The sequence below is a fragment of the Pelodiscus sinensis genome, chromosome 21 (assembly GCF_052426305.1).
Source record: "Pelodiscus sinensis isolate ZL-2025 chromosome 21, ASM5242630v1, whole genome shotgun sequence".
Lineage (NCBI taxonomy): Eukaryota > Metazoa > Chordata > Testudines > Trionychidae > Pelodiscus > Pelodiscus sinensis.
In genome coordinates this window covers 24,593,185-24,619,807 of record NC_143072.1, presented here as the reverse complement: position 1 = coordinate 24,619,807, position 26,623 = coordinate 24,593,185, and the positions used below count along the sequence as shown (strand labels likewise).

At 42.1% G+C, this 26,623-nt stretch overlaps 3 protein-coding genes across 6 annotated transcripts in view; 1 reads left to right on the top strand and 2 right to left on the bottom strand.

Moving 5' to 3' along the window:
- LOC102459211 (transient receptor potential cation channel subfamily V member 3-like) overlaps positions 1–18,941 on the bottom strand; it is a 64,401-nt gene extending 45,460 nt beyond the window's left edge. For 2 of the 4 annotated variants that reach the window (XM_075904635.2, XM_075904642.2), the window contains exon 1: positions 5,043–5,299. The gene's annotated coding sequence lies outside the window, so the exon portion shown is untranslated. Of the gene's footprint in view, positions 1–5,042; positions 5,300–15,058; positions 15,131–18,876 lie in introns of those variants that run through there. The other 2 variants (XM_089772247.1, XM_075904641.2) reach the window with 2 other exon arrangements.
- Positions 13,966–26,623, top strand: part of TRPV3 (transient receptor potential cation channel subfamily V member 3) — a 36,599-nt gene continuing 23,941 nt past the window's right edge. Inside the window, exons 1-4 of the mRNA XM_014581349.4 lie at positions 13,966–14,104; positions 19,396–19,440; positions 19,724–19,846; positions 25,547–25,651. Coding sequence (XP_014436835.4) covers positions 19,400–19,440; positions 19,724–19,846; positions 25,547–25,651 — 269 coding nt within the window. The 5' untranslated portion in view covers positions 13,966–14,104; positions 19,396–19,399. The remainder of the gene's footprint in view (positions 14,105–19,395; positions 19,441–19,723; positions 19,847–25,546; positions 25,652–26,623) is intronic.
- Positions 18,989–26,623, bottom strand: part of ASPA (aspartoacylase) — a 51,686-nt gene continuing 44,051 nt past the window's right edge. The window contains exon 6 of the mRNA XM_089772251.1: positions 18,989–19,030. Coding sequence (XP_089628377.1) covers positions 19,004–19,030 — 27 coding nt within the window. The 3' untranslated portion in view covers positions 18,989–19,003. The remainder of the gene's footprint in view (positions 19,031–26,623) is intronic.

The window sequence follows — 26,623 nt, the reverse complement described above, 5'->3', positions numbered from 1 at the left end:
CTGTGCAGGACTAAAGGTAGACGATCATTATATTTTTAGAGGGTGTTATTAGAATCTGGTCATTCTAGCAGAGTCAAGTGTGCAGTTTGTTATTAGAGACACAATGGGTGAGGCAATATCATCTATAGGAGAGAGACAAGTTTTCAAGCCACCCAGAGCTCTCAAAAGCTTGTCACTCTCATCAACAGAATTTGATCTAATACAAGATCTCATCTCACCCATCTTGTCTCTCTAATATCCTGGGTTGGACAATGCTACAACTACACCACATATAATTTTTGATCCTAACCAGAAGAATGACAGTCACTGCATTTAAGAATCTCAAAAATACTAATTAGGCAGGGATATCACCATTTTACATGTGAAATCAGATGAAACACCCCAAAATAAGTTAATGCCAGATTTTTAGCATGCATACAAGTTTTTCACCCCACCCTTCTCTATTTTTGTGGTTAAAAAAAAATGCCACATACTTCTGGATGTTTAACAGAGCCACAAATAGGAGGCTGATAAAGCTGAAACATTTGTGAGAAACTCAAGAGCAATTTAGAAGTCTTCTGTTCTCACAAATTTTGTTTATTTTCATTCCCCACATATTGTTTCTCTGTTCTCCCTAGTATGGCAGAATTGACAAAGTGTATGGACAGATTTACAAATTAACAAATCATTTCACACATCAAGCAACTGCAGACACTTCTCCACATGAAGGAACTCGCTATAAAGTTTAGGAAAGTTAAGCAAATTACATACTGATAACACAGTCTTTGCTCACTCTATGAAAAGGTGATCTCTTGGGCAGGAATATTACTTTTGTTTTAGAACAGTGTTACTGGTAATCCTGAAAAGGATTTAAGGGTGAGAGTGGAAAGCAAATTATACATACATTTGCAATATATTGTGGCATCGAAAAGGGCAATGTAATTTTGGGCTAGATATTCTGAGGTGTCATGTTGAAGAGCAAAGAGAGAATAGTCCCTTCTCACGACATCTCTGCTGGGATACTGTACTCAAAGGCAGGTTCCTCATTTCTAGAAAGATATTGAAAACTGAAGTGAGTTCAGGGAAAGGCAACAGAAATTTTGATGGGACTCTTGAGGGACCAATTTGTAAGGACAAAAAGAAAAGAGTTATTAATTATTTTGACCTACACCAAAAAGAAATAAGCCTTTAATTAGTAAGAAGGCGACATTTTAAATAAGCAAATGTAGCCTGTAACTATCATGTAATTCTGACGTGTATATTCAGAGAGCATGCTTCATTAGTATGTGGAATTAATTACCTTCAAAAATGGTGAAAACTCCATCTTTCAGCACATTTAATCAAATATTGTTACTATTGTCATCAAAGTTCCCTCCAATCTCTTCCATCCATGTGTGGATTTTTCCATCCACGTGCAGAATACATTTTGGCTACGTCTACACTGGCCCCTTTTCCGAAAGGGGCATGTTAATTTCACAGGTCGTAATAGGGAAATCCACGGGGGATTTAAATTTCCCCCGCGGCATTTAAATAAAAATGTCCGCCGCTTTTTTCCGGCTTTTAGAAAAGCCGGAAAAGAGCGTCTACACTGGCCCTGATCCTCCGGAAAAAGCGCCCTTTTCCGGAGGATCTTATTCCTACTTCAAAAGCGCCCTTTTCCGGAGGATCTTATTCCTACTTCAAAGTAGGAATAAGATCCTCCGGAAAAGGGCGCTTTTTCCGGAGGATCGGGGCCAGTGTAGACGCTCTTTTCCGGCTTTTCTAAAAGCCAGAAAAAAGCGGCGGACATTTTTATTTAAATGCCGGGGGATATTTAAATCCCCCGCGGATTTCCCTATTACGACCTGTGAAATTAACATACCCCTTTCGGAAAAGGGGCCAGTGTAGACGTAGCCTTTGTGTGTCCCAAGACACAGGAATAAGCCCTCAGGAATAAGCCCTCTTGCGCAACTGTTCTTGCGCAAGAGGCCAGTGTAGACAGGCAACATGAATTTCTTGTGCAAGAAAGCCCGATGGCTAAAATGGCCATCAGAGCTTTCTTGCGCAAGAGAGCGTCTACACTGGCACGGATGCTTTTGCGCAAAAGCACATCTCTTGCACAAAGCACATGCCAGTGCAGACGCTCTCTTGCACAAATACTTTAACACAAAAACTCTTGCGTTAAAAGTATTTGTGCAAAATCTTGCCAATGTAGCCATAGGGCGGCCTGACAGTCCTTAAAGCTCTCCACTCTTGGGAGCAGCCCGACCCCTTTTGTCCTGGGGTCCTTGTGGGGCAGTCCCTCACTCGGGGCTGGGTGACCCCTGGGGATCCTGTTTAGGGGTTCCACCCTCCCTGGGCCACTCCGGTCCTCACTAAGGGGGTCCCTTTGGGGCAAACCCCCGCTTGTGCCTAGGCATTCCCTAGGGACTTTGGGAGGCTCCTTCGTTACCTCCCTACAAAAATTACAGTGGCAGGGGCCTGGCCCATAAAATTCAGCCCTTGCCCACAGGTCCTCATACCAGTCACACCCCCATCAGGGCCTTCTGGTCCCTCCTTCACCCCCCCTTCCTTCAACCTGAATTGAGGGGTCAGAGATCTGCCCCCTTAGTGCAGTACCATTTGAGCTTCAGTTTCCCTCATCTCCCTGAGGTCAGCATCTCCTCCCCTGGGGGCTGCTCTGGGGAAAGATCCAGTTGTCCCCTCTCTCCTTGGGAGGGGCTAGGCCACCCATCTCCCCCAGACACACTTCCTATGTCTGTCCCCATGGGGTTAGGGCACTGCCCTGCTATGTGCCATAGTTCCCTACGCCCAGAGCATGAACAGCTACATTGACGGTTGGGGGGAACCTCTCACCTTTCCCTGAGACCTCTCTCTCTCTCTCTCTGTGGTAGGTCATGACTGGGATCGGCCCACCACCACCCGATACAGTAGCAGGTCAACTATCACAACCTGCTTCCATCAGAAGCTGCCCCTTACTTTCAGCAGCACCTGGGCTACCGGGCAGGACCTCTTGTCCCCAGGGATGCATTCTAGCATCACCTGTGCTCCGGGGACCATTCTGTGCAGCCTCACCAGCCCCTTCCACACTAGCGAGTGGGCTGACAAGCAGTCCATTACTTGGCAAGGGCATTTCTCCCCACCTGTGTCGGGACAGTGGGCAGACTCTGCCTCTTACCAGGTCCTCCCCTCCTGAGTCCACCCACATACACACAGTCCATGCTGTCCGGGCAGTCCCGCTTCCTATGCCCTGCCCTTTCGCACTGCCAGCAGGATATTGTGCCAGCCTCACAAGTGCTCCTCAGGGTGCCTCCTTCCCCTCCAGGCCTTTCCCAGAAAGGGGCTCCTCCAGCTTCCTTCCTGGGTCCTTGTAGGGTTGGCCTTCTCTACGGGGAACCTTCACCTCGACGTACTCCTCCGCCAACCTGACTGCTGCATCCACTGTTGCAGTCTGGTGGCACCTGACTCACAAGCGAATAGTCTCCAGTAGGACTTGCAGCAACTGCTCGAGTACAAGCATGTCCTTTATTTCCTGCTGTCTGTGTCTCCGGCCTCAGCCAGCACGTTGCCCAGTTTGCTAACTTCAGAGCAAACGCCCGGGGCCTCACTGCTGCTGTCCATTGGGCTGACCGAAATTTCTGGAGATATTTTTCCAGAGACAGACCCACCTGATCCAAAATGGCTGCCCTCACTACCTCATAGTTACAGGCTTGTTCATCCCCCAAGGCCATGTAGGCCGCTTGAGCCTCTCCTGCCAAATAAGGAGCCAGACATAGGGCCGAGGTAGCCCTCTCCCATCTAGCAGCCATGGCTACCTGCTCAAATGTCCCAAGAAGTATCCAGGTCATCTGCTGGCCCCATTTTACAGAGTCCCAAGCATGGTGGCCGTGTACCATCCCCTTCCTTGGGACTCACCACCTGCTGCAGGAGTTACTGCTGTCTCTTGCTCTGCTCCTTGATAAAGTTCTGCAGGTTTTGCTGCTGCTCTGCCTGCCAGGTTAACGTGGTCTGCCTCTCCACCTGGTGGGACTACTAAAAACTTTGTAGGGCCTGCTGCACCTGCTCTTGCTGTTTGACCAGCCACTGCAGGGTCTCCTCCATCCCGGGGCCACCCACCATGTTTGCTAGCACTGAATCCCACCTCTATCACCTGGGCTATGTCTACACTGGCAGCTTCTTGTGCAAGAACTTGCCGGCTGTCTACACTGTATGTGTGTTCTTGCGCAAGCAAATTTACAGTATAGCGTTGTAAAACAGGGCTTTTTCCGAAAGTTAGTCCTCTCCCCATGAGGAATAAGCCCTCTTGTGCAAGAGCTCTTTCACAAGAGGCCAGTGTAGACAGGCAACATGAATTTCTTGTGCAAGAAGCCCCTATGGTTAAAACGCCCATCAGAGCTTTCTTGCACAAGAGAGCCTCCACACTGCCATGGATGCTCTTGTGAAAAGCACATCTCTTGCACACAAGCACATGGCAGTGTGGATGCACTCTTGTGGAAGATTTTTTTGCACAAGAACTCTTCCACAAAAGAGTTCTTGCGCAAAAAGCTGCCAGTGTAGACATAGACTAGGTGTGGCAAAGTCCTCGCCCAGGGACCCCTTCTTCAGCCACAAATCAACCAGAGACCCTCTGTTGCACAATCCCATGCCTTTTATTGTCTGTGCCAATTTTCCACCATCTTCTATTTACAGAGCTTTGGTTGTTCCTTCCTGCAGCTTTTGGTATCCGGGTTTGGTTCTTTAAAGGATTTGAAACCACAGAGAGGAATACTTCTTTTTAGGGTCAAACAAAGATTTTTTATTTTTTCTATTTACTTTATAATTAATTTTTTATTTAAATCAATTCACTATTTTTGATTCTTTTAAGACAATATAATATACAAAGAAAAAGTAGAAAAACAGTACAGTTAAAAAAACCCAAGAAATAACTTCTCCTACAGATATACCCTCTTGATTTACCTTTAAACAATTTATGGAGTTAACAAATATATAATACTCATGTTAAGAAAGATAGAAGCATTGCTTAGATTCAGGAGATATTCTTTTCATTATGTTTTTCCTTTTTTGAATTTTTCGTTGCAACTTACAACAGGTGTTGTTCCCCTTTCGGAGCTTGTGTGTGGCAGCGAGATTCAGCGCCGGGGAGGGAGCTCTGGTTGATCAGATTCGCAACCCATCCGCTCTTGGTCTGTTCCATCCAACCTTATATACCCTGTTTCAGTATTTTGGTACTTCTCCACTCGCCTGACAATTGCTGACGTTAGATTTTTGTTGTCTCATTCTGCCCTTACAAAAACTTTCATCTGCTCCATTTGGGGTAATCAGTACTTTGTTGCATACTGCTGTCTGAGTTACTTCCCTAAAAGCAGGGTTATTGTTGGTCATCCAATCAAATTTTGTTTTTATCTCCTGTATCTCACAATGTTGCCTTTCCTTTACACTTACAATTAAACTGGTGCTCATTTCACATATTCTGGGTAGGACTCAATAACTTCCTTTCACTCAGACAGCCTCTCCTACTGGCTGAGACACACACTCAGCCACTCTCTGGCTCTTCCTCTTCAACTACCTCTCAGGCTGCCTTATCTAGCCCATTGGCTAATGAGGCCCACAGCTGTTTCCCATTAGCCCTTCAGGCATGGGCTTGCTCAGCTGGCTTCAACTGCCCTTTTCAGCCAGGTTGTAGTGGCAGAGTTCTGTCTTAGCCAGAAGCCTGTCATAGTTTTGGTGAACCAAATTCAGTGGCATTTGTTTGAATTTGCTAATGTTCACCTGGAATTATTCATAGATTCCAAGGCCAGAAGGGACCATTTTGATCATCTTCCTAACTCCTTCACCACAGGCCCAAGAACTTCTTCAAAATTATTTCTTAGATCAAATCTTTTAGACAAAAATCCAATCTTGATTTTAAAATTGTCTTGATCCACCATTGTAAGACTGTCTGTGGGAGAGATAGCTCAGTGGTTTGAGCCTTGGCCTGCTAAACCCAGGGTTATGAGTTCAATTGTTACGGAGACCATTTGGGGCAAAAATGTGTCAGGGATGGTACTTGGTCCTGTTGTGTAGGCAGGGGACTGGACTTGATGACCTTTCAAGGTCCCTTCCAATTCTAGGAGATAGGCAATCTCCATTAATTTATTTTATTTAGATAGCAGGGCCTTTTTTGGGAGGAGTTGGAAATGAGTGTACCAGGTATGACAAATTTGTGAAGATTTTTGCTTCCCGCTTGAAACCAGATACATTTTTCTTGGCTTCAGATTTCAACCAAAACGTTTTTTCAGCTCTAAACAACTTTTCACAATGGAAGGACCAAAGGTTGAGGGGGAAGATGTGTGTGTGCGTATGGGAGAGAAGGCAGCTACAAAAACAAGTTATTTTATTATCTCCAAAGCAACTGTGTTACCAGTTGAAACCCAGATTATCCTCATTTCTGATGCCTGCACCTATTTCTGGTAATCATCATCAAAAGGTGGCTTGAGTCAAATGGTAGTAGACACATTCTGGAGAAAAAAGCAGCAGTCAGCAAGGCGGGGCACATCCTGTTTGTGTGTGGCACAATCCCATGAGCAACGGATTATTGCTCAATTCTTGACTTTTGCCAAACGTACAAAAAAGTGAACCCCACAGTGAAGGTTTACCAGGAGTATGGAGTCGTGTTGTCACAGCTGCGATTTGGTACATTGCATGTGAGATTTGGGATATCCAAATATAGCGGATGCTTTGAAAGTCAGATTCTATTGCCTGTCTTAACCACAGCTGATAAACAGTTTTGGGGGAGTGGCTAAATATGTTTTCGGAAGCTAAAGAAAACAATGGGCTATACTAGTCAAAGTGATTTTTTAAAATTTTCAGGTAGGAATAAGAGATCCTCCGGAAAAGGGCTTTATTCCGGAGGATCGCGCCAGTCTAGATGCTTTTTTCCGGCTTTTCCCCAAGCCGGAACAAAAGCGGCGGACATGTTTATTTAAATCCTGCGGGGGATATTTAAATCCCCCGCGGATTTCCTATTCCAAAGTTTGAAATTAGCATGCCTCTTCCGGAGAAGGGGCCAGTGTAGACGTAGCCAAAAAGTGTAGCTGAGGGAAACACGGAGAGCAAGTAAGTGCTAGAAGCCTCGCTGAACATTCACCACTCCTTAGGGAATAGGGGTTTATGGTTTTGTATCCATGGCAAAAAATTTTGAGAAACAAAACCTAAAGGGTATGTCTACACTACCCCGCTAGTTCGAACTAGCGGGGTAATGTATGCATACCGCACTTGCTAATGAAGCCCGGGATTTGAATTTCCCGGGCTTCATTAGCATAAGCGGGGAGCCGCCATTTTTAAATCCCCGCTGCTTCGAACCCCGTGTAGCGCGGCTACACGGGGCTCGAACTAGGTAGTTCGGACTAGGGTCCTATTCCGAACTACCGGTACTCCTCGTGAAACGAGGTGTACCGGTAGTTCGGAATAGGCACCCTAGTCCGAACTACCTAGTTCGAGCCCCGTGTAGCCGCGCTACACGGGGTTCGAAGCAGCGGGGATTTAAAAATGGCGGCTCCCCGCTTATGCTAATGAAGCCCGGGAAATTCAAATCCCGGGCTTCATTAGCAAGTGCGGTACGCATCCATTACCCTCCTAGTTCGAACTAGGAGGGTAGTGTAGACATACCCAAAGGTACAGGTGCTATAAGGCTGTGCGAACAATATTGGTAGGATTTCACAAAATAGCAGATATTATCTGACTTTAAGATTTCCCTAGAGTTTGTCTCTTACTCTATAAAACTTATACACACAGGCTACGTCTACACTGGCCCCTTTTCCGGAAGGGGCATGGTAATTTTTGAGATCGTAATAGGGAAATCCGCGGGGGATTTAAATAAAAATGTCCGCCGCTTTTTTCCGGCTTTTAGAAAAGCCGGAAAAGAGCGTCTACACTGGCCAGATCCTCCGGAAAAAAGCCCTTTTCCGGAGGATCTCTTATTCCTACTTCAAAGTAGGAATAAGAGATCCTCCGGAAAAGGGCTTTTTTCCGGAGGATCTGGCCAGTGTAGACGCTCTTTTCCGGCTTTTCTAAAAGCCGGAAAAAAGCGGCGGACATTTTTATTTAAATGCCGCGGGGGATATTTAAATCCCCCGCGGATTTCCCTATTACGATCTCAAAAATTACCATGCCCCTTCCGGAAAAGGGGCCAATGTAGGCGAGCCCACAGATTGCAATGTCTACTTATCTGTGAAAAGTAAAATGCTATTCTCTCTGCCCATCCACAGCAGAGAAACAGGGCCCCACGGAGGCACCTTGTTACCTTAAACATTTTTCAGAATGGAACTTGTTCTCACAGCTCATATTCATAAACAGATTCCTCAGTATGTGCTAATATTATTCAGTTGGTAGGGGTGAAAAGCTTTTCAGATGTGTCTGGTGGTATCAAGATTTGATCGTATGAGAATGAAATTAATAATGTGGGGCTTATGAGAGTTTTGCAATAGGGAGAATGTTACTGAAGTTACATAGTTAATGCATAAGCAAGTCTAAGTTATTTTCATTCTTCTGGTTGCAGTCACTGAATCTAAGAATGTATTAAGTGCTAGTTTGCTGGGGATTTCATGTAATATATATGTCAGAAAGTCTGAAGCACCCCAAAACAAGTTCAGTCCAGATTTTTAGTATTCCTCAAATTCCCTAGTTACTCTCCACCCTTTCAAACAAAAAGACACAAATAATTAGTGGGACTTTCAAAAGGGGGTAAACGGGGCAAAACTTGATGGAAATGAGTCAAGTACTACATAAATGTGTGAAATGAACTTTTCTTTTATTAGAGGATGTGTATATTATTGATGTGAGAAACTGACTGCCAAGTGTTTTGATAAATCAAAAATATTATTTGCCAGGGAAAAGCGGAATGCATCTCAGCAGGAATGCATCTCAGCAGGTATCCAAAGGAATGCACACATTGCATGCTTGGAGTATTGAGAGACCGAACCACACACAGCAAAAATTCTTTACTCTGTTTCAAGCCAGATATATTCCTATTGGTTTGAATCATTCATTACACTGTTTTAAGGGGAAATGAGATGTTTAATAATGTTCATTTATATAATACCTCCTTTTCATTATATTTTTTTCCTTAAAAAGTGGGTGTAACATGCCATATGAAGGAAAGTGTAGGGAGCAAGATAACTTTGACAGCATAGGATGGGATGACATATATCCTGCCACTACTGTATTTTCTGATGTCACAAAATAAAAGGTTCTTCTGTTATGGGAGACAGCTGGCTGCTTATACCACAGTTGTCTAGTGAAAAATCAATCACATGAATCCCCTCAGCATTACGGTGGGACGTGTCGCTAAGAAAATCTGAGTCCAAAGATCAAGAAAAGACTATTAACTTTTCTGTAGTAGCTGGTGTTCTTTGAGATGTGTTGTTCACGTCCATTCCAATCAGGTGTGCGTGCATCGCATGCACGAGCCTTGGAAACTTTTTCCACTAGCAGCTTCCTCCAGCTTAATTCCTTGGAAATTAGTGGTTACTTAGTAATTAGGTAATTGTACTTTTAAAGTTACGATATGAAAGGAATTTTTTTCATAAGGGATGCCGGAATAATTATTATTCATGGCACTATGTCAGTTAGCTTATCATCACTTGTAAGTTGTAAAGAGAAAACAGATGGGCACAGGAAAGCAGATGGGAAAGTACAAAGAAACAATGAGACAATATGGACAGCAGGATAAGCTATGGTCTCTGCATATTACCAGTCTAAATGTTGTGATTTTTTCTGTGGGGACCTCAGCAGAGGAGAGTATTAATCATAGAATACTAGGACTGGAAGGGACCTCAAGCAGTCATCGAATCCAGTCCCTTGCCCTCATGGAAGGACCAAATACTGTCTAGACCATTTATCTAGCCTACTCTTAAATTCTCCAGAGATGGAGATTCCACAACCTCCCTGGGCAATTTATTCCAGTGTTTAACTACCCTGACAGTTAGGAACTTTTTCCTAATGTCCAACCTAAACCTCCTTTGCTGCAGTTTAAACCCAATTCTCTCAGCCTTCCTTCATAGGTCATGTTCTCTAGACCTTTAATCATTCTTCTTGCTCTTCGCTGGACCCTCTCCAATTTCTCCACATCTTTCTTGAAATGCGGTACCCAGAACTGGACACAATACTCCAACTGAAGCCTAACCAGCGCAGGGTAGAGGGGAAGAATGACTTCTCGTGTCTTGCTCACAACACACCTTTAATGCATCCCAGAATCATGTTTGGTTTTTTTTGCAACAGCATCACACTGCTGACTCATATTCAGCTTATGGTCCACTGTAACCCCTAGATCCCTTTCTGCCATACTCCTTCCTAAACAGTCGCTTTCCATTCTGTATGTGTGAAACTGATTGTTCCTTCCTAAGTGGAGCACTTTGCATTTGTCTTTATTAAACTTCATCCTGTTTACCTCAGACCATTTCTCCAATTTGTCCAGATCATTTTGAATTATGACCCTATCCTCCAGAGCAGTTGCAACCCCTTCCAGTTTGGTATCATCCACAAACTTAATAAGAGTACTTTCTATGCCAATATCTAAATTGTTGATGAAGATATTGAAGAGAGCCGGTCCCAAAACAGACCCCTGCGGAGCCCCACTTGTTATACCTTTCCAGCAGGATTGTGAACCATTAATAACTAAGAAACGATTTGAAGGAGTATAATGAGTTGGTTTTGTAGAGGTTTATGGGGAGCTCCTTCCAAGCACAAGAGGAAGGATGAGAGAAAGGAGAAAGGTACTCTTTGAAAATGTAACAAGTGTGTGATAAAGGCTGGTACCATGGACCCATCTAGGTAGGAGCTGACATTTTGATAGGGAATGAAAGAGGGTGGGGATAGGCCAAGATAAAGAATCTTGAAAGTGAAGACAAGTATTTTATAAGAACATAAGAACAGCCATCCCGGGTCAGACCAAAGATCCATTTAGCTCAATACCTGTCTTCTGACAGGATACTTATGTCTGATGTGAAAGGGAAGGGGGAACCAGTGGAGGAATGTGAAATTTTTCTTCAGGCCACAAATGTCTAATTCCAGGAGTCAATTTCTTAAGCCATTCATAAGCTTCCATTTCCAAAACCTCTTCATATTTGCTTTTTGTTTGCTTTCCAAACTTCTTATGCCTTCTAGCTCCCTTTTATAACATGAGCTGTTGGTCCATTAGACTCACCTCGTTAAGTACATAACTCTCAAGATCCAATGGAGTTGTCACTTCAGTGAAGTTAATTGAGAGAATCTTAAGCATATCTTCGAGGCATGGCTACATATCTTATGCACACAAACTGTTCCCTGATAAAGGTAAAACCAAGGGAAGGAGAGGAAAACTTGAGGCTACACTGTGAGGCTTTGTCAACGCTGTGGGTGGGTTTTTTCGGAAAAAGATAAGCAAATTGCGAACCGCAACTTGCATATCATTTTATGCTTGTTTTAACAGAAGAGGCTTTTCCAACATTTGGCCTATCTACATGGAGCCAAATGTTGGAAAAACCTCTTCCTTCAGAACATCCCTTATTCCTCATAAAATGAGGAATACATGGATGCCGAAAGAATGCGCCCGTTTTTTCAGAAACTGTTCCAGAAAGGCGGATGCCTTCCCTGGAGGCGGCAGAGTTTTTCTGGGATACCTCTGGTATCCCAGAACAACTCTGCAGTCTAGATATAGCTTTATAGGTGCCCGAAGGAAAGAAGTCCATTGTGTTAATTATTACTCCATTAGGAGATTTACCTGATGTTGCTCGGGTCCTTAACTCAATTAATTTTAATTTTTCTTCACTTGAATCAGAGCTCTGGGGGAGCCTGGAAGTGAAGGGTTCAGGATGCAGACTGCCCTGAGGAGAGAGGAGAGAGGCAGAAATTTGGAGCCAGGTGAGAAGTGCCTCTCCATGGCTGCTGCAGCTCCTGCAGGCACAGCCAGGAGAGGGGTACCTGTCCCCCAGCTGGGAGAGGTCCAGGTTCCTCTCCCCCTGAGCTTCCTAGCCAGAGTGAGCAATGCAGCAAACTTTGCAATTTCCCTTTACTCCCTGATGAAGGGGAATAGCCAGCAATGTTCCCGTCTGAATCGAGAGAGCTTCAGCTCACCCCCTCCCCCCAGCTCTCCCTAAATGGCACTTGGAAGCGAGAAGTTTGAGGCTGGGGCAGTCCTGAACCGAGGAGGGCACACGCACAGCCAGCCCTTGTTACCCACCTGGTAATTCTGTATCTTTTCTGTATGGTTTGATGAGACACAATCCCATTCCAGGCACATCCTATTTTCCTGGCACAACCAGTTCCTTACCTTGATTTAAGTTACGATAAGACAAAGCCATATACCGAATTTGGTGGTCCTAGCTCTTACGGTTTAGGAGGAGTTCTTGAACAAACAGACAGACCCACAGACTCTCTCAACTATATAGCAAACTGTGAAAAACAAGCAAGGTTGCAAAATTCCATTCCCTTGGAATTGGCATTACACAATGCATTGAAATTAGTGTTGTTGATACAAAACATGCAAATTCATATCCTCATGAAGCCTAAAGATACATCTTTTGAATCCCTTTAAAGACAGGAAATGCTTTAAAACATCTGCTGTATCCTCACTATTTGGAAACGAATGGCTCTCTAAACTCTCTGGCTACATCTACACTGGCATGATTTTCCGGAAATGCTTTTAACGGAAAAGTTTTCCATTAAAAGCATTTTCAGAAAAGCGTGTCTAGATTGACGCTTTTCCAGAAAAGCACTTTTTGCAGAAAAGCGTCCGTGGCCAATCTAGATGCGCTTTTCCGCAAAAAAGCCCTATCGCCATTTTCGCGATCGGGGCTTTTTTGCCTAAAACAGTACTGTGCTCTCTACACTGGCCCTTTTGTGCAAAAGTCTTTCGGAAAAAGACTTTTGCTCGAATGGGAGCAGCATAGTATTTCTGGAAAATCACTGACGATCTTACATGAGATCGTCAGTGCTTTTCCGGAAATTCAAGTGGCCAGTGTAGACAGCTGGCAAGTTTTTCCGGAAAAGCGGCTGATTTTCCGGAAAAACTTGCCAGTCTAGACACAGCCCCAATGTGTTACGAAAGCAATTAACTATACATGTCTTTGCTTTCTTTGTCTCTTTTTGGAGTGCTCTCAATTGATCTTTTCACATTTGTTTTGTGCTTTTTGAATAGGTAACATAGTTATATATTATACAGCTTGGACTAACTTGGTCTGGCACCCTCAGGACCTGATCAGTCCCGAACAAGGAGATTTGCCGCACCAGGGGATTTCTCTTGCTAAAGACCTCCTAACCCTCTGCCCCTCCCTACCGCAGGCTGCTTCTGGCTATGCTTGGCCCTCAGGCCCCCGCCTCTCTGCCGCTGGCCCAGCTGGGGCTCTCTGGGGCTGGAGCTCCATGGCCCCTGGGTCAGGAGCTACCACTGGGGCTGGAGCTCCCCAGCCACCACCGGGCCCAGAGATGCCCTGATGCTGCAAGAGCCAGAGCTCCCCATTGTGCCACGGGGCTCCCCAGCCAAGTCGCCTCCCTCCCCACCCACTGTACTCCTGCCCTGGTGCCAGACCTCTCTGTCCCTTGGCTCTGTGGTCTAGGAACTTCCACGGTCCTACTAGACCACAGATGTTGCTGGACCAGAGTGTCCCAGTTTAGGGAGGTACAACCTGTACAACAAATGAAGCATGACATAACACGATTTACAATATCAATGGATATATTCTTACTAATACGGAACACAGAAACTAAAAAGCTATGTATACCCTTGACTCAAATGCCATTGCCTCATCATTAAGTGACTCAGATTTATTAGCAACTATTTTAAATATATAATTATTGGCAGTGTTTTATCTCCCAATTTTGTGAGTAGTGCAGTGAAGGAATTGTTGTCTAGCAAGTCTGTCTGTCGCTTGCCCAATTTCAGGCGTAACCCTGAGGTGTTCCAGTTTTAAGTACTACAGTCAAATGGAAACTGCACCCAAACAAACTAGATGACACGGAAAGGGTGCCTCACATTTTTAGGATGCTTTTAACCTTCAAGAAACATTTTTTGTTTATTGTGCTCTTTCACCTTTTTGGATACAATAGCAGCATTGGCGGCAACCGCTTTGGAGTTCCTTCTAACAACCATAAGCCACCTTTCCGATACACGAATGGGAGCTTCCTAACCAGGGTAAGTCATCTTAGAGCTCATCTGGATGCAGATTGCATTATGGTACGCATGTGGAGATTGAGGACTTTATGTGACTCTGCCATTCTTTAAAAGGCAAAGGATAAAAGAGTTCCTTATTTTTAAATGTAGTAAAGCTTTTTGTGATTTATTAAACCAGAGCTGTGTGACACGACAAATCTTAATTCCCTAAGTATGTAGAAGTGAAAACAGATAAAATGTTTTTATGTATACTTATCTGATCCATAGTGACCTTTTATCATTTATAATCTAGTAAATACAGCTGTTCACAATTCTGTTGGGGAAAAAACTAAATTTAAAAAACATTTCCATCTTTTTCTGAAGGACTCAGATGTTACATTCACTCCCAAAAGCAGAATGGTAGTCAGATCAGTTCCTTAGTGTTTCTATAATGCTAAGATCTATAAAGAAAAGAGTTCTGATCGATAAATCCTGTATTCCTTAGGGAAGAAATTATTTTTCACAGAGGATTCTGCCAATTTGTAAAAACAGTTTTTCATGGGAAAACTCATTTTTCTATTGGGAAAAATTAAGTTATAGTTTAGTGTCACATCCCCAAAATACACATTCCCCTCCCCCCAAAAGCATGACAATATTAAGGGAAGAGGATAAACCAGATTCTTTGCTCTTTGGGGGTTGCTTTGCACATTTTTACAGTTTATGTCAGTCAGTCACATATTAGAGAGCTGCAACTTATTAAAGGAAGTGTGAATATTGTGCAACACCTAGCATACAGGACTTGTGGGTTTTATAGATACTCTGGTACGGGTTGAACTTCTCTAATCTGGCACTCTCTGGTTTGGCAACATCTGTGGTCTGGCATCATTTTAGCTAGCTGGATGTCCACTTATGAGGGGTGTAGTCAAGTTTCCTGCAGTACCATAACGTTTGTTTGACCTGGCAGTGAAAATGTTGGTAATGCTAGAAAATACTGACCTCCACGGTTTGGCAAATTCTCTAGTTCTTCCCTGGTCAGGTTCCAAGGGTGCTGGACTAGAGAGATTCAACCTGTAGTACAAATAATAAAAAGAGCTGAAGAACAGAAAGAACACCTTTATTGTAGAAGTGTTTTTTAAAAAAACATAGAATAGAAATCATTACAGGTAGTTATTTGGTTTTTGTTTGTTTGTTTGTTTTTGAGAATTAGGAAAAGAGAAGAGGATTCTACCATTCCATTCTGACCCACTTCACTGTTTTGGTTTTTTATTTGTTTGTTCTCTATGTCTTAACCAAGATGATTGCTGTTATATTATAATTCAGGGGTGTCCAAACTTTTTTCAAAGAGGGCCAGGTTTTATGAAATGAACATGCGTGAGGGCCGACCATTTTGCCTGACATTCTTTGAACCATTAAAATTAAACGCAAATTAACTATTTTATGCAAAGTTTATTGCAAATGGCATACTTTTCATTTCGTCACCTGGATGACAAATCTAAACAGGTGTTAAATCACTCTGACAAATCTAAACAGGTGTTAAATCACTCTGCCTTTCATATCTGAAGGCCAGATGAAAAAAAAATCCAGGAAGCTGAAATATATGTCAGGAACATTGTAAAGTACATTACATATTATTGGTAATAAAGGTTGTCTGTCAACTTTTAAGTTCAAAAAATATGAACAGGAACATAACACCAAGTATACATGTTGTGTCCAAATATATTTATAACTGATTTAGACCAACTGACATTGAGATTTTACAATGTAGTCATCTCAATACATATGGATTCATTGGGGGCCATAAAAGATAGATATTGCCAAATTACCTGTGGGGCCGTATTAAACTGGAACACGGGCCGCAATTGGCCCCCGGGCCGGACTTTGGACATGCCTGTTATAATTGATGTATACATAAGGTTACTCAATAGGGGTATGTCTACACTACCCTCCTAGTTCGAACTAGGAGGGTAATGTAGGCATACCGCACTTGCAAATGAAGCCCAGGATTTGAATTTCCCGGGCTTCATTTGCATAAGCGGGGCGCCGCCATTTTTAAAACCCCGCTGGTTCGAACCCCGTGCAGCGCGGCTACACGGGGCATGAACTAGGTAGTTCGAACTAGGCTTCCTAGTTCGAACTACCGTTACTCCTCATTCCACGAGGAGTAACGGTAGTTCGAACTAGGAAGCCTAGTTCGAACTACCTAGTTCGTGCCCCTGCACGGGGTTCGAACCAGCGGGGTTTTAAAAATGGCGGCGCCCCGCTTATGCAAATGAAGCCCAGGAAATTCAAATCCCGGGCTTCATTTGCAAGTGCGGTATGCCTACATTACCCCGCTAGTTCGAACTAGTGGGGTAGTGTAGACATACCCTATGACTGCTTGCATCATGAAGTACTACTCACTGTAGGGATGGAATCATCTGATTTTGGTACAGTAAATTATGCCCTTACAGCATACCTAAAGTACAAGATATATCTACTATTCTCTAGATACATTCACTTTATACTTCATATTATTTCTTAATGCTAAGAACCAGCACAATATTTTATTGTCGCATTCAATTCTGCAAATAGGTAATGAAAAAACTGGCTGAAAAATAATGACAGAATAGCTGGTTGGAGTAAAAATAGAAATGTGCAGAGAATGCGGAGCACATCCCCTGTCAGATTATGACAATAAAGCAACCCAACTTTAGTTTGTATAGTGCTCATCATGTAAAATCACTTTACAAGATCAGAATGATGTAAGATACTGGAGAGAGTCTGGTATAAATGACAGAAAACAGCAGAGCAGAAGAAGGGTATTGAATGATGAACAGATTATCATTCAGTCATTAGACCAATTACATAGAGAGGGAAAAATTAAGGATACACAGGCATCTCAGAATTAATGATACATACATTAAATGTCCACTGTCTTCAGTGAAAGTTGCATGGATATATCTAAGAAAAGAATTTAGTTCTATGGGGCATATTTTCAAAGTCCCAAACCTGGCCACTAATTTTTGTGCTTATTTTCAATTGATGCAATTAAATATGCACACTAAATGATAAAATGTAAATCTTTCACAATCTACCGCTCGGGCAGTTAGATATTTCCATTCTACTATTTATGCTGCATTCAATTACTGGTGCAAAATTAGATCCGTCGTTTAAAAATGTGGCCTTATGGATGAGACTAACCATCCAGAACTCTCAAAGAGCTTTGACACTCCTCAGCTGAGATTTCTAGAAATTTTGTCTCCTCTTTCCTCCCAGATTCTTTCTTGTGTCTCTTTGCTTTAGCATCACTGAAAATGTCATTATCCTTCCCATCACCTAGATATACAACCTCAATATCATCTTTGAATCCTCACTGTCTTCTTCTCCATTTCCTTATATTTTGGCTCTTGCTAAAAACTAAAAATCACTTCTAAGGGTGAGTCTACACAGTCAACTGTCCTTTCCTCTCTAGGCCCCTGGCTGGTTAACTTCCACCTCACCTCCTTGTATCTTGCCTTTCATTTCTCCAATCCATACAGAAATCCATTAGTCATCTAGCTATTCTGACCTTTTAACATCATTCGCCCTCTGTTCCCACGCTTTCATGCCTCACGGGAACAAAACCAAAAGCTTTCAGACATTTTTGTGACACAAAATTATGTTGAAATGGCTGGTTTTGGTTTGAAAACATAGCCTATTTTATTTTGGGTTTTTTGGGTTTCTCTCTCCTCTTGAAGTGATCTGAGAGTCTTTTCTGGACCTTGGAAACCTTCCTGGCTAAAACTTCATCCGAACGAATACATCTCGCTGAAACATTTTAGCTTTCAGAAATGTTTCAGCCAGCTATATGCTACAGCATTTTGCCTATACTCTTACTTCCTCCTTCCTAGTCTTGTTCCCAGGGCTGCTCTTTGTGTGCTTCTCCCACTATGTCTTTGTCGACAAGCAGTTCTCTTTTTACTTCCAATTCCTCCTTAAAACTATTTCTTTTTTGAACCTTTCTAATGCTAATCTCCATGTTTGTCTTTTTACTAACTCGTGTTTGAGTTATTTATTCCATGTATCATATTAGTCTGCTCCTCTGGATAAGGATCACGTGTTTTATGCATTCATAAAGTACTCTGCATTCTTATGGCGCTCTGGAATAGATAAATAACAATATTATTTATGAACTAGACAAGACAGTAATCATTTGCTCTTGGCTGAGTTAAGATCAAAGTATCAGTTTAATAACTGATAAATAGTGTATCTGAGGTCTACAGAATATACTACATTTGCAAGGTGATGGACAATTTCCCCCCACAGCTACATTCTCTGAACACTCTGTTCTATTCCTATGCACCTTTAGTACAGGGAGGGAGACTGTGTTGTTTATATGATAGAAATACTAAATAAGTTGTTCTGCCATTGCTCTTTATGAATGAGTTCTATGCAGGTATGATTTGTATTTATGATACTTATCCAAATACTGGGGTTTTCTGAGCTGTGTTTGTTTGATTAAACATTTTTCCTATAAACATATATAACAGCAATATACAATACTATTTGATTTCTGTTTGAATGTTTTAAACCAACGCCAGCTGGGGCAGGGAGACTACTAAGCATTTCTGAGTTCTTTGACATGCCAGGTGAAGATAAAAGAAGCAGCAAAAAGAGTTCATTGACAGGCGTTAGCATTTGTTACTGCTCTGTTCCCTGCACATGCTGAATGATAATATTTCCACACACAAATGCAGCTCTACCACGTACACCTAGTCATGCATGCCGCATGCACACCCTTGTTTATCATTCCAGCCATCTTCAGTTATCATGCACTCTCTTCAATCTTATTTTACCATGTTGTTATTTCTATGTTAGAGGAATCACAACGCCGAAGGAATAGACTCAAAGGAATGTAAAATCCGTCTGTACTCCCATCTAGTCATGGAGGCTTTAAGTCAAAGGTTGTGTAGAAGAGATCTTCTATAGGTTCGTCAGCACCATGGAACTCTGAAATGAAACAAAGCCATTCTTTGTAACTCATGTTGTCCATCCCCTGCCAGTTTATTTTCCTTACAGTACATTCTTCTTGACTACCAAGGGTGCTTTCACCACTTTCCTGGAGAAGCTACTTGATTACATCATTGAACTTTCTATTTCTATTTACAATAAAAGCATACCTTACAAGTTCCTAAAATTAACATCTTCATTAGAAATTATCCTTAATGATTGTAAAAGGTAACAATTTTTTAGGGCATTAACATTCTAAAAGTTGATGGGCAGATGCAAGTATCAAAGTCCTCATGCTATGTTGGGCGATGAACATTCTTCATATATAACAGGGTCATAACTTTTCTTCTTCTCTCTTGTACTAGTCTTATGGGAGTGGTACCAGATCTCAGGAGACCTTGGCTGTCCAGGTAAAAGACTTAATTTTTAGTTGAGTTCTGTCCATGATGTTAATATTGTCTACTCAGAGATTGCTTCTACTGATCCAGCACTTTGCAGAATTTCTGTTTTCATCTGCCTTCAGCACCTTTAGTGTCTGGCTCTAAGCTGTGTTTAATCTTTTGTAAGGAGGAACCTTGAAAAAATTAATTAAGATTTGTGTTTGTGTGTGTAAGGAGTAGAAATAGGCAATTTGATCATGTGGCATGTTCAAATAAAAAGGGGGTTAAACAACTATGAATCTATCTATTACAGAAACAAGATTAAAGATAAAAAAGAAAATATTCCACTCATGGGCAAGAGAACAAATACATTAGGTCCTCCTCCTACCAACAACCAGGAGAAAAAGCCGGCTGAAAGCACCCCCACAAAGAAAAGGTAGAACATCATAGCTTCACAAGACCAGCCTTAGACAATTTATTAGAAATGGCAGATTTCTGCTATTTGTAAACCCTTTTATTATCTGTTATCCAGCAGATGCTAACATTGAAATAATTGATAACAGCACACATGCAATGTTTGAATAAGAAAGTGCTAATGAATGGAATGTATGTTGAAAAAGTAACTGATGAATCAATATGATATTGATTACAATACTAATATTGTGTTATTAATAACAAACATTTATATGCTTGTAGGCTTTATATGCTGTATAGATCTGAAAATGTATACCATGCTTTAGGAAATATGCACAAAGACATATTGCTTGCTCTGAAGCGCTTGCACTCTCAGGCTCCCTACTAGGGATGTTAAATATCGGTTAACTGAATAGTCAATTAACCTCGTGAATTCTTATTGGTTACTTGTCTATTCTATAGTCCCAGAGCTGGGGCTCACAGCCAGTGCACTCCGGCCCCACTCCTGAGGAGTCTCTGCCACTCCTCGCTGCTGCCTCTATATCAGGTGACAGCTAGTCTGCAAGGGGAACCAGTTTAAAATCCAGCTACCCTCACGGACTAGTTGCCTGCCGCCTCACGCTTCTGCCTCTGATACAGAGGCAGCAGTGCAGGGTGGCAGCAGCTCCTGTCCAAGGGGAAGGCTGAGCTCCCAGACCTAGCATAAGCTAGAACTGAGCTAGGTTGCTGACAAGCCTTCTACAGATTTACTGGCAAAGGGGGAGGGAGAATGCATGTAATCTTTAGCATTAAGCTATAAGCTTTTGCTTATTGGTTAAATGATTACACTAATACATCCCTACCTGGGTAAGCCCATGCCTCATGTCAATGAGGGTCATTCTCTGTAGGCACTGGCGTCAGCAGGCTTGTATGAGCTTGCAGGATTGAGGCCCCACAAAGAACAACAGTTCAAATATGGGAAGGATTGTAATGAGACATTTAGGGAAAATCTGGGGTTTAAAGAAGCATTTAAAGAAGAGAGCAAGGTTGGCAGAAAAGGAATGAGAGGTTCTCCCAAGAATAGGGTCATATGGATTGATACAAGACAGTGTGAAAAAAATGTGGAAGGACACAGGAAGAGTAGTAAGGGGTGTAGCATATGGGGTGAGAAGTATGTAGAAAAATGTTTGTACATAGAGATTTTTAGTAAAATGGTCAACTCACTATTTTTCATGCGTCCATCTCCCCATATATTTATGCATATTTTATATTAGTTCAATAATATTCTGATAAAGATTGTGTCTAGTATTAATGGAGAGAGATACTACAAGTGATAAGATTTGTCCTTGATGTAATGGCACTGAAATCACAGAATTTTAGAGATTAATTGGGCTTATAAACTTTAACTCTGCAACTGATTCTTTTTATTTTGTTAACTGCTGTGCAAACACAAAATATAGTCCAATCAGAAAGCCTTAGGCCTCAAGAGAATTTAATACTGATTTAGTACCAAGGATAATTTTGTTAATTATTTGAGTGATCTCCTTACGCAGAAATGATGCAAGCAGGTGTCACAATCTGAAAACTCGGGGATTGACCTGACTACTCCCTCTGTCATTAAGTGCAGAAAGAAGTTGATGTTCTTGTTCCACTCCTCCTTCATTTGGCATTCTTGGTCCTCCAAAGTACAAGGGTGGTCCTATATACATCTAAATTGGAATCAAAGTGTTTGTAGTACAATGTGGGCAACAGGAAGGCTGTCTGAACTGGTCACAATATATACACCTAGGCTGCGTCTAGACTGGCAAGTTTCTCCGCAAAAGCAGCTGCTTTTACGGAAAAACTTGCCAGCTGTCTACACTGGCTGCTTGAATTTCCGCAAGAACACTGACGATCTCTTGTAAGATTGTCAGTGTTCTTGCGGAAATGCTATGCTGCTCCCGTTTGGGCAAAAGCCCTCTTGCGCAAATGCTTTTGTGCAAGAGGGCCAGTGTAGACAACGCAGTATTGTTTTGCGCATAAAAGCCCCGATCACGAAAATGGCGATCGGGGCTTTCTTGTGCAAAACCGCGTCTAGATTGGCACGGGCGCTTTTCCGCAAAAAGTGCTTTTGCGGAAAAGCGTCCGTGCCAATCTAGACATTCTTTTCCGCAAATGCTTTTAATGGAAAACTTTTCCGTTAAAAGCATTTGCGGAAAATCATGCCAATCTAGACGTAGCCCTAGTGTTTCAAAATTGAAGCAAATTTGCAGAAGACTGACAAGTTACAGTATATACGTGTGGCCATTAATCATAAGTCACTTATGTTCATTTACCAGATTCAGGCTTTTTGCAGCTGTAGAAAAAAAGTACGATGGGAGGGCTGTACCATCTTACATTAGGAGCTAGGGTGCGTAAAAAACAAAAATCACATGCGTTTTAATTACAAACATTATCATATTCTATTTAATTACATGTTTCTGTATTGGTATACTTCTAATGCTTTTCAACATTTCATTCCCTGAATATATCATTATTGGCAAGCTGAGTGGTGATTTCATTCTGACCTAAAGAACATGTCTCATTCTCTTATACTTTATTTTGGCAACATATATTGTAAAAAGTACCATTTATTTCTACCTTCTTTAACTCAAGGGCATAGGCATTAACTAAAGGCACATAATTAAGTATAGGAAGAGTTAGAGGTGGCTTGGGAGGAGCGCAGCAATGAAGTTTGAGCATGACTAGGTTGTTTTCATGGTTAGTGTTCCCTGTAACGTGGTTTGAATATGTAAGCACATAAGTATTGGTTGGCAGTTACTCATTTTTTACTCATGGTACGTCCCAGAGAGGCCATTTCCCTGATAAAACAGAGAAAAGGCTTCGGGCATGCACGCTATGCCAACCTCCAAGATACGTGTGACCCAATTCATCACTGCCTTGTGGCTTGTTTGTGCTAGGCAGATTGCCATTGAGGATTTGTGAAGACAGCAGATCCTGTCCTGGGGAATGCCCCAAGCATAAGGCAGTTCTCTCCTGGTGTTGAGCTAACATAGTCTGCCCTAAAGGAACTCCAACTCCTCCCACCCAGTTCAGGGGCTGTGTCAAGGACAGGGCCAGAGCGCTATGTAGATTGGGCATTCCTGTCTGTCCTCCAGGTTCATTGGGGCCATACACAATTGGCTACCAGCCAGGGCAGTCCCAAGACATCCAAAGACAGGGGGCACAGAAGAGTGGCATAAAAGTCATCTTTCTTCCACCACCCCTTCTCAGCCTCTGTGCCAAGTTCAGACTTCCATGGAGTTACACTGATTCACACCAGCTGAGAATCCAGCTCATGGTGTGTACGTAATGGCAAAATAGGTTGGTACTTCCTGTGCTACCAACAACAGTTGTCCTCAATATGATTTCAGATACACATTCCTGTCAAATATAATGGATATTTTAATCTTTGTGTTAGTGGAATAACTCACATGCACATAGGAAATGTTAAAAGGTCATTTAAGTTTAAAATACCATGTGTAGCATATTAACACTTCCCTCCTTCAAAGATGGAAGCTATGTTAACCAGAGATGATATTACACCACACTATTTTTGGCATACGCCCCCAGGTTGCTAAGCAGCAGCATAGCAGCATGCTGTAAATTGATCCTAGGGTGCTTGTTTCAACTGCCCTGAACATTTTAAGAAGGGAAATTAGAAAAAAGAAAGGAGAAATAATTAGTACCCCACTGAGTATACCAGAATGTGAACCAGAATATTTTTCAAGGTGACTCTCAAAGCATTTTAGAGATTTAGAAAGCCAGTGTACAAACAAGAATAGAATGCCACATAGAATGTCATTTCATCCACCAATAAAACTGAGCCATCATGCGTGAAATGTGGCAGCTGTTTGAATGGTGCATAGTAACATCAACCATTCGCTTCTGCCTACCATCTCTCCTTGCTTTTAAAAACCTGGTCATCACAGTTCCTCATAAACCTGTATGCCAGGTTTTTCAGCGTTTCATTTATCTTTCTTACTCCTCTTTCTCTAAACAGCAATGCAGTAGCTGAACATAGAAAAGTTTCATTTTCGGAGGTGGGCACATTTCAGTCTTAGATGGTGGCATGGCCCATGTTATTTAACTTGTGGTCTCTCAACTTTTGTGGTTCATTTAGGTGTTCATCAGTGTCAGTGGACTGAGGTGGGGTTCCTCCCCACTTCTTGGATGGAAGGATGACAGCTCCAATGCAAAGGCTGCAGAGAGCAGAGTAGAGTGTGGATGTGTAAATATTTTGTGTGTGTGTGTGTTCTTTGGAGTTACACTAACATTTTGTGGAGTGCACAAAATCTGGATACAAAGGTGTCTCCTGGTTGCAGTGGTGCCCCTGATAATGTCTGGATTTGATACCATATCTCCTAAAGACATCTCAGGATCTTTTCCCATGTCTGCCAACACAAAGAATTTAATGTTTGATTGGCAATGCATGTGAAGGTAGAGCTCTTCAGTGCCTAGAAAGGATACACCCTGTGTGACTCGGGGTGCCTGGGGCAGCTCTCACTGGAAATTCCAGACTGCAAAAGAGAGGAACTCCCAACCCTGGTGGTTAACACTGAAATTAGCTTCCGCAACCCGTCACAAACTGTGCGTCTCATGTCTCACACTGGTTATCAAGAAGCTGAAAAAGAAATCACACAGCCCCCTTTATTGCATTCCAGTCTCTGGCTCCCAGTCAGTACCTAGCTCCAGTACAGGAAGTTATTTTAAACCTCTGTTCACTTGTACAAAATGTTCTGATCCCACAGGGTCAGCCACATAGCCAGGTCAGTATAGGTTGGATCTTACCCAAAATACCAAGCCACCAGCCAGTCCCTTAGTATCTAAAACTAATGGTTTATTATACAGACAAAAAAGAAAGAACGAAAGGAAAGATGTTGAATGGTAAAGCAGTCAGATAGATACAAAGACTTCGAAGTTCGTATCCCAGCGGTACTGGTGAGTTTGCAGACTTGAAAGACCCTCTGGAATGCATCCACAGCTTGGATGGGTCATTCTGTCCTTTGTTCAGGGCTTTGTTTGTAGAAAGGTTACTCCAGAGGTAAGTAGCCAGGCTGAAGACAAAATGGAGAAGGTGCTCCTGCCTTTTATAGTCTTTTACAAAGTGTCTGGCATTTCCTTTATTCCAGACACAAGCTGTCCAGCCCCTACATGCCTTGCTGAGTCATGAGGCGTATCCCTGGCCTTTTCTCAGTGGGTCAGTTGAATAGCTGATAGGCTTTGGGTCATCAAGGAGGCTAGGCAGTGCATTACCAAACTGTCTGTGGGTGTCATCCAGAAGCAGAAACAAAATACAGGACTATATATAGTCCTGTATTTTGTTTCAGCTACACCAGACTAACACGGCTACATTTCTATCACTATCCAGAAGCAGAGCACACGTTCTGTAATACAGAGACATACATGCACATCCATAACCCGAAATACAAAGCTGATACAAACATCTCCATGAGGTTATAACATTTTTTGCAGATATCTTACATGGCATAATTCATTGCCATTCTATAATATTTATATTCATAATATCCTAAAGTGTCCCCCCAAATTCCATACAACATCACATGCTGTTTTAGCCCCTCATCAGAAGTGATGCCATGCTGCATAGCACCTCTACTAAAAGCTGGTCCTAGCTAGGCATCCACACAGTTTGTTTCTATTATGGTTATGTTATGTTTTTACTTCATTTCCCACTAACAAACCTTCAACATGATGTATTCAACAGTTCACAGTTTTTCTTAGAAATTGAAGGCTTTGAAAGCAATTCATCTCTGAGACAGACATCACCACCGGTGTTTTCAAAACCCATGGATTCAAATATTCGCCCATGGTATGTATAATATATGGTATATTCCTTAATCACATTGCACACATGGTTATGTTTGAACAAATGCTTGAAAGTTCTGCCTAGACGACAAGGAGGCTAAAATGTTAAAAGGGGCCTCTCATTTTGATTGCCTCAGGGTCAAACTCCTGTTGACTTCAGTCAGCCAGCCCTTCCCCTGCACTCATTGCCCTAAAGACAAACTTTCATACTTCTGTCATTATTTTAAAAGGATCACAGCTAAATAATTTAGGCCTATAAATTGACTGGTCTTAAAATTAATATAGTCCCCTGTAGCCTGAATGTTTTTTCCTTTTTAGTACCTTGTTTCTTATTAAGATTGGGAAAACCACACTATTTACTCGGCTGTGTTGGGCCTATGGTAACCTGAGATTTGCTGCAGAACCAGCAGAGGGAGCACAAATAAACAAAACTCCCTATTAGATCTATTCTGTCCTCATCGGTATTAAAGACAGCCCAAAAAATGTTTTAAACTCATGAGAGACATGACTGTTTGTGCTCAGGAAATTGAAAAAAACCACCATTTATGACAAATAGATAAGAAAAATAACAGGAGAAAGCCTCATTCTATTGTCAAGGTTTTCAATAGTTGTTTATACTAGCTGTAAATGGGACAAATTTAAAATTATGAAAAGGGAGGCTGGATGGCAACATATTAATCAAATCAAAGCAAGGTTAATAATGACCAATTGTTTTTCCAATGATTATTTGGTTGTTGATGTGGAATTAATTAGTTGAGAAGCTTGTTTTATTTCCTAAAGCCCAAATCACCAACAAAAAATAAATTAAAAAATCCATCATATATTCCTTGTATTTTTCAGCAGAGAGATCAGACTGAATGGGAATAGAATCTGAACAATCATCTTTATTTTAAGACTGTTCCTTCTAGATTAGGGCAGAAGAACATTGGTAGGGTAATGTGGGCCACTGTATTATTTATGTATCCATTTTGTAGAT